At 38.7% G+C, this 9564-nt stretch overlaps 3 protein-coding genes across 4 annotated transcripts; 1 reads left to right on the top strand and 2 right to left on the bottom strand.

Moving 5' to 3' along the window:
* Nucleotides 1–450: 450 nt before the first annotated feature.
* On the bottom strand, nucleotides 451–3562 carry LOC17884982 (ketol-acid reductoisomerase, chloroplastic). The gene is made up of 10 exons (XM_006290737.2): nucleotides 3185–3562; nucleotides 2998–3090; nucleotides 2749–2814; nucleotides 2495–2635; nucleotides 2174–2401; nucleotides 1937–2054; nucleotides 1716–1855; nucleotides 1478–1645; nucleotides 1232–1387; nucleotides 451–1003 (listed from the first exon to the last, which is right to left on the bottom strand). Exons 1-10 carry the CDS (start codon nucleotides 3479–3481, stop codon nucleotides 635–637), a joined length of 1776 nt encoding a protein of 591 aa, XP_006290799.1. The 5' UTR covers nucleotides 3482–3562; the 3' UTR covers nucleotides 451–634.
* A 342-nt stretch (nucleotides 3563–3904) lies between these two features.
* LOC17886535 (uncharacterized protein At1g03900) lies at nucleotides 3905–6374 on the top strand. Its single transcript, XM_006291512.2, has 7 exons — nucleotides 3905–4186; nucleotides 4818–4849; nucleotides 5141–5314; nucleotides 5404–5435; nucleotides 5513–5603; nucleotides 5704–5815; nucleotides 5891–6374. Exons 1-7 carry the CDS (start codon nucleotides 4049–4051, stop codon nucleotides 6209–6211), a joined length of 900 nt encoding a protein of 299 aa, XP_006291574.1. The 5' UTR covers nucleotides 3905–4048; the 3' UTR covers nucleotides 6212–6374.
* Nucleotides 6363–8757, bottom strand: LOC17886258 (pentatricopeptide repeat-containing protein At3g58590). Of its 2 annotated transcripts, XM_023782771.1 has the most exons (2): nucleotides 7198–8757; nucleotides 6363–6951 (listed from the first exon to the last, which is right to left on the bottom strand). In XM_023782771.1, the coding sequence occupies exons 1-2, from the start codon at nucleotides 8672–8674 to the stop codon at nucleotides 6449–6451; spliced, it is 1980 nt and encodes a 659-aa protein (XP_023638539.1). In that variant the 5' UTR covers nucleotides 8675–8757; the 3' UTR covers nucleotides 6363–6448. The 2 variants fall into 2 exon arrangements, with proteins under 2 accessions (XP_023638539.1, XP_006290415.1); XM_006290353.2 differs by having other exon boundaries at nucleotides 6363–8757.
* Between the last annotated feature and the right edge of the window lie 807 nt (nucleotides 8758–9564).

The following is a 9564-nucleotide window of genomic DNA, read 5'->3' as shown; positions in this document are numbered from 1 at the left end:
AAGTTCTTTTTAAAATCTACGAAGCAGCTAAACCAAAAAATTATTATTCTAATCTCAAACTCTCTCAAGTCTCAACTATAGATCCAAAAACATTACACGAGATTTAGCCAAATGTTGTAATATCTACTACAGCTTGGGTTATGGGAATGTAAAACATATCTTCCTATTTAGCTCAAACTTCAAAAGCGTTGAATTTGAAGATTAAATCTCTCAACAATATTAAAAACAGTAAATCAGACAGATTAACATCATCAAATCCTAAACTCTTTTTAAATCCGACATGACAAGGGACGCTGATGAGAAGCATTGTTCCCATCTCAGTTATCGAATGAATTTGGAAGCACAATCACATGTAGCCCAGTGGATAAAAGAAGAAATAAAAAACTATCCCAACTCGAAATGACCCTATTGGGGTACCTAACTAGGCTTGCAAGTTGGTTTACAAGAATATAGTAGAAAAGGAAGTTTCATCTTTATTGATTTAAGTAGATTTAAGCAAAGAGACATAAAGTTATTCAAATCCTTGAAACAAAACAGTCACGACTCACGCCTAAAACATCCCAAACTCAGCAGACTTACTTAAAACTCAGCAGATTACAAAGTAGAGACTCTGACAGACTTTTCAACTCTTCACTTAGTTGCTAGATTGACGCAACTCAGGTCGAACAAAGTCTGCATCAGCTGGCACAGAGATATCAACGGTAGGCCTCAACTGTGCGCAGACCTCTATGGCACCATGGACTGGGTCTGAGAAGAAGTTGCTGATCAGGTCTCTGTTGATCGCTGCACCACTGTCCACAGCCACAAGCGCTTGTTGGGTCAGGATGTAGTCAAACCGTGGGGCCCATTTCCTCGAACCCAATCTCGCTGTGGTCGAGCAGTTGTCAACCATGAAGGACACTCCCCTGGCGTGCATAAATGGGTTCAGAGAGTCCACAGATTCTATCACACTCTCGTTGATAATTTCTGAGTAAGAGTGACCTTTCTTTCTCAAGATCTCAATCTACACAAAACCCAGTAGAAACCATGATTTATATATTCTGAGAAACGAATCCAGAACAATCCAAGTTGACGATAAATATATTAAAAGCAAATTCTTGTTTATAAGAACTTTTGATTAAAAATATATATTATAAAATCTGAATGAAAATTGAAACTGAACCTACTCTGCATGAAAATCCAAACCAAATCAAAACAATGGTGGGCACACCAGATATAAACGCAAACATACCTGAGCCATCATAAGTGCTACATAAACTCCAGCGGTGAAGGGATATAGTGGACCCAAGTCACCGGCGGGTCTGGACTTCCTGACGCTTTCACCCACCTTCCACATTCTTGTCTGATCAATATTTCCCATTGGGAATGCTGGCAAGCCTTCTTTTTCCTGTTACAAGTTAGAGAATCCATCAAAATTCCTGCACAAACTGTGTTTTTGACTAAACGCACCAAAAGGAAGGTTCAGAAGAGTCATTACATAGAAGCGACGACCGGCTAAGACAACACTTCGGATTTCACTGCCACTTTGTACATCCTCGTAACATTCATAGAGAATCTCCATACAAGGATAGAAGGATGCGCTGTATGCAGTCTCAAAATCTTTTTTACCTTCTTCAGACAAGGAGTTGTACACAGCCAACATTCCCTGATGTTCACAATTCATCAGAAACAGATATCAATTTTTTTATTCCGATTCGGTCTCTACAGATACTAACCTGGGTAGAGATAGTCCTTGAAATTGTTCCTGTGATACATTCTACTGTGTTCTTGTAAGCCAAGTCTTCGCTCATCCCATTTTCGGTGTACCTTCTAAATAGGGACTCCACAATTCCATGAACAGCACCAAGCAATATGCCTTTTAACAGAAAAGAAGAAGATATGTTTAAGTATGGGATTTGAGCGATAGAAAGACAGTTCTACTAGAGGCCCAACTCACCTCTTTCTCCAAAGATGTCACTCCTGTACTCTTGTTCAAGAGTAGTAGCAAAAGTAAAAGGAGAACCAAGAGCTACAGACCATCCCAGTGCAACATCTGCGGCTCTACCATCAACATCCTGCCAACAGAATAACATAAGTAGTGGTGAAACAAATGTAACACATGAGGTATCAGAGCTTTCGCACCATTGAAACATAAAAAAATAGATTTTGCAGTGGATATAAAGAGATAGAAAACCTGGTGGACTGCAAAACTGGCGTTAATTCCAGCACCGTTGATTTCTTTTCCTTGGACGTATAGCCTCCTCACAGAAGGACCCATTCCCTTAGGGCACACAGCGACCACACTGAAGTTCTTTGGGAAATCAAGTCCCAAGGACTGTAAATGCCCTAGTAGAAACCCGTGTGATAAACCAAGAATGCTATTTGGCTTCATGTGAGCGAATATTTTCTCATAGTTATCAGCCTGCAAAAACAGGATACAGTAAATTCAATGTATACAGCTAAGAAAGCAATACCTCAACAAGTTTAAGATATATTTGTAGCAAATTGTAATTACCTGAGCAGCATCAGAGATCAACAACAATACAAGATCGCTGCCAGAGATAGTTTCCCAGATATCACCCAAAGTACCACTTTCTTCAGTGAAGCCAGCGCTACGTGCCTCCTCAAATGAGCGAGACCCTTTTCTGAGTCCAATCTACGTTAAAGTAGAAAAAAACAAGAAACCATGTCAGAGCATAGCCTTTCAAGTAACAGCATAAAGCCAAATAAATAAAAGCAAGGAGTCAACTCGGCAGTTGAAAGAAATACCTTAACAACAATGTCAGACTTTGCCTCTACAAGTGAATCTCTCAAATTCTGAGCTTGGGCAGGTCCCTGTACATAGATTACGAGCTTAGTACAACAGATGTAGGAAAAAGAACTTGCAATATGAAAATGAACACATTTATTTCCTTTTTCTGACCAATTTCACTTTACATGCCGTAACCAAGATTCCATATCCACAATCAAAAGTACAGAACACACGCACAAAATAAAGAGACCCAAAAAAGTAAATACCTGAGATCCCCAACCAATCACACCAATCTGCTTAACCCCCTTGAAAGCATCTGGAAGATGCTTGAATAAATCCCTTCCTCCTCTCACAATGTACTAAACAATCATTAGCAACAAAAATACAAACATTAGCAACAATCCAAAAACACATCAGCCAATCATTATAGAATTCCCACACAAATTCGAATACCTCTTCGTAACCAGCAAGGGATACTTTCTCCTTTTTGAAGACAGATGTCTCGAAGTCGAGCGCGAGAGGGGCCTTGACCGCTGACGAAGAAACCATACGAGCGGCAAGGGAGGAACCAGTGGCGGAACCGACACCATTTCCAGCGACGGTAGCAGTTAACGACCTCAGCGACTTGGAAGAAGATGAAAGGAAACCAATATTGGGCAGAGCCAAGGTTCTAGCTTTGGAAGACCTTAGGGTTTTGGATGAAGATGGACATGAAAGGGAAGGAGCGATGGATGAAGTCGCAGCCGCCATTTTCTCAGAGGTAGCAAATTGACTGCGCAAAGAGAAGAGAGCTCTCAAATTAGGGTCACACACTCACAACTCACAAGTGGAGAAATTTATTAATAAGCACACACATGTTCACCTACTCGTCACCACCAAGAGGCAGATATTGCTACTAAAAAAACAAAATATCAAAACTAAAATTATAGTGGGCTATGGCCCATTATTTAAGGCCCATTAAGGGTAACTTATAATTGCTCTTTCTCTATTGGTTGGTTGATCCATCAACTGCTTCTATGTTGACTTCCTAGCGGCAGACGAAGCACACGTGTCTGGTGTCTACTCAAGGTTTAGGAAAGTCAATGTAATGGACGGTTGAGATTAAAAGTAATTAATAAGATCGGATGGTTTTGAGGTAGCTCAGATCGGAGTTATGGTACACTAACAAAAACACACCTAACGCGAAACCTCTACGTTTCTTCGTCTTCGCGACTTGTGAGATTGTTGTAATAATCACAGTTTGGCAAAGACTTCCATTAAGGATTTTACGGGTGTGTTTGATCGATTCAGTCATCTGGGTTTCTCTCTATTTCTGAGATGGATCAAGCTTCGTCTTCTTCGAGTATGAAGGAAGACACGAAATCTTCCACTGATCCTGTGACCGTCGATGATAACGAGGAGAGAGAAGCTATAGAGATTGCTCTGTTCCAAGTGCCTGAATGCTATGTTTATTTGGTAAATTTTCCAACTTTATTAGGTTATAATGAGATGGGTTTTTTGGATAATTTGATCGATTTTGCAACTTTTATGCTCAAGTTAAATCCTTTCTTTGTAAGTTCACTTGTTGATGATTTTTGGAGAGGGTTTTGGATCTGATCATAAGTTAGAACGTAATTTTGAATCTGGTGGTATAGATTTCTTTCAATGGTGTTGAGAAAAATGATCTTAATCTGTGCATTTGTTGAAGTTGATTACTTGATCGCCCAAAATTTTGTCTCAAGCTGGTTTAAGGGCGTGATGTATTGCACATTTTTAACTATCAGAAAGATTTTTGTAAAAGAGTGTGATGAGAAGTTATCTATGGCATGCTAAGTGGTTTCTTGATGAGGTCTCTGAAACAGTAGATATAATCTTGAAATTGTTACATGTTCATTCCGTTACAAGATGTTTAGAGATCCCACATTTGGTTGCCTTGGACTCATTAGACATTGCGAAGTGCTGTTATTTAGATTTGCTAAAAAAAGCTTTTGACGATAATGCGCTCGTTTTTACATATCCTACCTTTGAACTATCTCTGTTTACTTTATGGGACTGTTACAGATAGTAAGCTCCTCTTCCTTTTTCTTTTGTTTGTGTGTCTATGCAGATACCTCCAAGGAAAAGCGCAGCTTCCTACAGGTTCTTTCTTGCCTTCATTACAGAAAATCTCTAAAGTATTCTGATCTCTGTAGTTAGGAGATTCTTACAAAACCAGTTTTCCTGCAAACCCTTTTGGCTTAGCAAATGATCTAAAAAGCTTGGGATAAATCTTATTGAATCAAGATGGTCATTTTTCTAGTTACATTCACTTTTTATCAACTCAACTGGGCTTGCTATGCTAAATATTTTTTGAAATAGTGTATTGAGTGATCCATTGGAAGATGGAGATAGACATCAGCTGATACGTTTTATAAAATTTGATTCTTGCAGAGCAGATGAGTGGGACGTGAACAAATGGGCATGGGAAGGAGCTTTGAAAGTGGTGAGCAAAGGAGAAGAATGCATTATTAAACTTGTAGATAAGACCACAGGGGAACTTTACGCTCAGGCTTTTCTACGAGAGGGCGATCTTCATCCAGTAGAAGCCGTAATCGACAGTAGCAGGTAACAAAGTTGACCTTAGAACTTAACTTGGTCTTCTTAATTGTTCTCATGATCTGCAGATAGTCTAACAAAAACAATCTGTCTTGCAGATATTTTGTTCTCCGTGTTGAAGAAAAGATAGGTACTCACTTACCATGTAGATATAGAGATGTTAACTTGTAGTACTTGTTTTGAGTTTCATTCTTTGAAGCAATGCAGATGGTCGTGTTCGCCATGCTTTTATCGGGATCGGTTTCCGGGAAAGAACAGAAGCATATGATTTCCAAGCAGCACTCCATGACCATATGAAGTAACATTCCACTTCCAATTTTCAAGTGTTCTCTTAGAATCTTTCTGTTGAAACAACTAAATCACGTCTGGAATCTGATCTCCCTCTCTCTTTACTAAAGGTATTTGAACAAGAAGAAAACAGCAGAAGAAATGGAACAACACTTTCAAAACACTTCTTCTGTCGATTACAGCTTAAAGGAAGGAGAAACAATTGTTCTCCAACTTAAAAATGTAAGATTGACAGTTATTATCTGGATACATTTTCCAAAAGTAGTTTGTTTGTTCACATCAAAATGAATAAAACAGAGAAGCGACAAGGATACAAAGTCGAAAATGGTAGAGAAGAGTCTGAGCAATCTTTCCTTGGAGGATAAAGGCAAGTCAACAGAAACCATTCCTTCAATCATCCCGCCACCTCCACCTCCTGGACCGCTTTCCCCTGTCACAACTGCTCAGAAGTCCCCGTCAAGTCTACCACCAAGCCTCAGCCTCCAAAGATCGCCTAAGCAACAAGATTTAGATACAAAGCGTGAAGAAGAAGGGATAAATGAAGACCAAGAAGGCAAACATGGAGGCGTTGAAGATGCACCAGATGATGACTTCGGAGATTTCCAAGCTGCGGGTTAAACTTGTTATCTTTTTAACATACGCAAAGAATCGTTTTATAAGTAATGTGGCTGATCAAGTTTGGATTGCTTGCTACTGAGAGAGGTCATTTTCTGTATAATTGCAAAAGTCAAGTTTATTTCTATGAACTTGTGATTAGATAGATAAACTCTTGAAATTTTCATTTTGACCATATAAAAATATGAACGTTGCAAGAGAAACAAAGAAATATCAAAATTTACACTTCTCTTGCTTAAACTACTGAAAAGAGACGACATTGAGAGTGCTTTTCTGTTCTTCTGCAAATCTATTGCAACCATCAAGAAACGTACGCCATACAGGCGCATCTGCAGGGAATGGCATTCCATGAATCAGATGCTCGGCTTCCTTTAGGTAACCATTTCTAGCCAAAAGATCAACAGCACAACGATAGTGATCCATTTCCGGTTCAACACCATAACGCTTCATTTTCTGAAACAAATCCATTCCTTCTTTTACCATTCCACCATGTCTACAAGCAGTTAGGATAGAGATGAAAGAGACACGATCTGGCTTAAAACCTAGAGATAGCGATTCCTTAAACATTTTAAATGCCTCATGTCCATATCCATGGATGCCAAGAGATGAAATCAATGTCGTCCATGTAATGATATTCTTCTCTCTTGTTTCTTCAAAGACTTTGATTACACTCCTAATGCTTCCGCATTTCCCGTACATGTCAATCAATACATTGCAAACAAATGTGTCGGCGCGGCTGAAATCTGTTTTGATGATTACACTGTGAATAGAACTCCCAAGCGTAAGGTCACAAAGCTTAGAACTCAAACTTAAGATACTAACATATGTGTAATTATCAGGGAGAATGTTTGATTGAAGCATGTGTTTGAAAAGTTCAATAACTTCTCTGTAATTATCAGAACGGGAGCAAGCTGCTATTGCAATGTTCCAAGATACAGTGTCGGGTTGTTCTAGTGTCAAAATCAGCTTCACAGATTCATGGTACTGACCTATTCTGCTATACATTCCGGCAACAATGTTGAGTGGGATGACAGAAGATAGCCCGCTAGAACAATCCAGCAGAAGAAGAGCATCATTCATCAGTTGATTCTTGGCGTAGGATCTCATAAGAGTGTTTAACACATAGACATTATCTTCATATCCCATTCTCACAATTACAGAGTGCAGCTGTTGTAACTCTATGACACAACATGGTTTAAGGGCTGTTGAAAGAGTATACTCAGTTGGCCTGAAACCCATTTGAAGCATTTGAAGAAACAAGGAGAGACAAATGGAACCATCTTTATTGGCATAACCCCAAAGCAATGTATTCCAACAAACAATATTCTTATCACGGACAGAATCGAAGCAGAAGCGGGCATCTTCCAGACTACCACATTTAACATAAAAGTCGATTAATGCATTCCCTAAAAGTATGTCAGTTTCACAGCCATTCTTGATTAGCGTGCCATGGATCTGGCGTCCAAAACTAAAAATCTGCATATGAGAAGACGCACTAAGAACACTAACATATGTACCTTGGTTAGGGGAAAACCCATGCTCTGGCATACTTACAAATAGTTTGAGAGCTTTTAACGGGTTCTCACCTTTGGCTGTTGCACCAATTATGGAGTTCCATGAAACTACATCCCAGGAACCTGCCTCCTCAAATATTCTCTCTGCCATATGCGTATTGCCACATTTTCCATATCTACTGATGAGAGAGTTAACGACGGAAATTTCACAAGCTAACCCTCTTTTCATTGCTGAGCAATGCAACTGTTTGCTAATTTCCAAGTCATTTTCACAAGATACACCTGACAATACACCCAAGAAAGAGCAATCAGATAAACAAGCCCTCATCCTAACAAGCTCACGGAATAGAAACATGCATTCTTTGAGAAAACCACGATGCCCAAACAAAGACATCATATGGTTCCATGTTTGCAAGCTCTTAAACGGCATATCTTCAAAAAGCTGTTTCGCCATTTCCAGCAACTCAAGCCTCCCATACAAACACAGCAAACCAGTACCAACAAATGCATCAGCCATAAACAAGCCATACTTAAAGCTCAAACCGTGTAACTGAGTTCCAGCATAAACATCCAACGATGGGCAGGACAATAAACCACTCACTGTTGACTGATTTGGCAAATATCCAAAATATCTCATATCAGAGAATACATCCCAGGATTTCTCTGCATCCCCGCATCTGCTGTACCCTCTAATGATCGTGTTGAAAGACACCTTGTTTCTCTCAGGCATTTGATCAAACACTTTGCCTGCAAAAGACACCTCGCCCAGCTTCTCATAAAGACAGATAATGTTGTTGGAGATAAAAACAGGCTGCTGAAGGGCAGAGCATAATGTGATGGAGAGAGCGTGAAGAGCTTTGGTCCTTGCAAAGGAAGGAGCTTTTCTGCAGACATTGAGTAAACTAACTAGACGGTCGTTGTGATTGACGAGATCTCTACAGCTGAGGCTCATGCAGAGGATACTGAAAACAGAGTACTTCCCAGATCGATCTCAGTTCTAAAAAGGAACTACTTTTTCTGCATCATGAAGAAAGTTGTGAAGTTTTCTTTTAAAAGGATTACCAAGAACAAAAGTTTCAAGTTCAGAAATCAGAACCAGAGGGAACTCTAAACCAATACCGGCTGGTTCAACTCAACCACAAGATCACGGTTTGATTTGACTATTTTGAACATGGTATAGATTGAGACATATAGAAATTTTAATATTCCATATATACTACTAAGTTGCTGACCAAAAAAAAAAAAAAAAAATAAAATATATATATATATATATACTACTAAGTTTTCTTTTTTTGTTTTTTTCAAAATTTGAGATGCAAAGTTTAAATGTTATTTTCAGGAGAAAATATTAAAAAAAAAATTATTTTAATACCATAATTCAACTTATTTATCATTTCCAATGATATGTATCAATTTTTAAAAAGCTGTTCTTACTTCCCTTCTATCTTCTTCTTACATTTCTTAGATACCTAATATCTGTATAAGATTGGTTTACATATCAGATATAAATTCGGTAAAAGAAATAGAAGATAAGAGCAATTAAACTGAGACATCGCAACCCAACAACTTTTGAATCTTATCACATATTTTTTTAAAATCGATCAAGTTGTTTTCCAGATACACTTGAATCCACTCCAGATTGGCGTCCTTTTTTACTTTCTCTTTCGGACCCATAGTCCTCAAGATTTTTGCTGTCCTATACGCCTCCCAATGTAGTTTGTTGTGTACCATTTCCAAAGACTTCTTCTCTTCCATTGTTAAATCAATTTTCAATTCTTGTATGCCTTTGACGGCTTTCTTCAGATCTACCATAGAAAGATTAACAATATCAATCATAAACAT

Source organism: Capsella rubella, unplaced genomic scaffold (genome assembly GCF_000375325.1).
Source record: "Capsella rubella cultivar Monte Gargano unplaced genomic scaffold, Caprub1_0 scaffold_5, whole genome shotgun sequence".
In the NCBI taxonomy this organism is placed as follows: domain Eukaryota; kingdom Viridiplantae; phylum Streptophyta; class Magnoliopsida; order Brassicales; family Brassicaceae; genus Capsella; species Capsella rubella.
This window is presented reverse-complemented; position numbering and strand designations above follow the sequence as displayed.

Excerpts from the sequence above, each read along its gene's own strand:
- LOC17884982 (XM_006290737.2), bottom strand. The coding sequence starts at position 3,481 with ATGGCGGCTGCGACTTCATCCATCGCTCCTTCCCTTTCATGTCCATCT. Across the intron at positions 1,856-1,936 it reads TGACATCTTTGGAGAAAGAG|GCATATTGCTTGGTGCTGTT; the intron begins GTGAGTTGGGCC and ends TTCTGTTAAAAG. Across the intron at positions 1,388-1,477 it reads TAGCCGGTCGTCGCTTCTAT|GAAAAAGAAGGCTTGCCAGC; the intron begins GTAATGACTCTT and ends AACTTGTAACAG.
- LOC17886535 (XM_006291512.2), top strand. The coding sequence starts at position 4,049 with ATGGATCAAGCTTCGTCTTCTTCGAGTATGAAGGAAGACACGAAATCT. Across the intron at positions 4,187-4,817 it reads CTGAATGCTATGTTTATTTG|ATACCTCCAAGGAAAAGCGC; the intron begins GTAAATTTTCCA and ends GTGTCTATGCAG. Across the intron at positions 5,816-5,890 it reads TTGTTCTCCAACTTAAAAAT|AGAAGCGACAAGGATACAAA; the intron begins GTAAGATTGACA and ends TGAATAAAACAG.
- LOC17886258 (XM_006290353.2), bottom strand. The coding sequence starts at position 8,674 with ATGAGCCTCAGCTGTAGAGATCTCGTCAATCACAACGACCGTCTAGTT.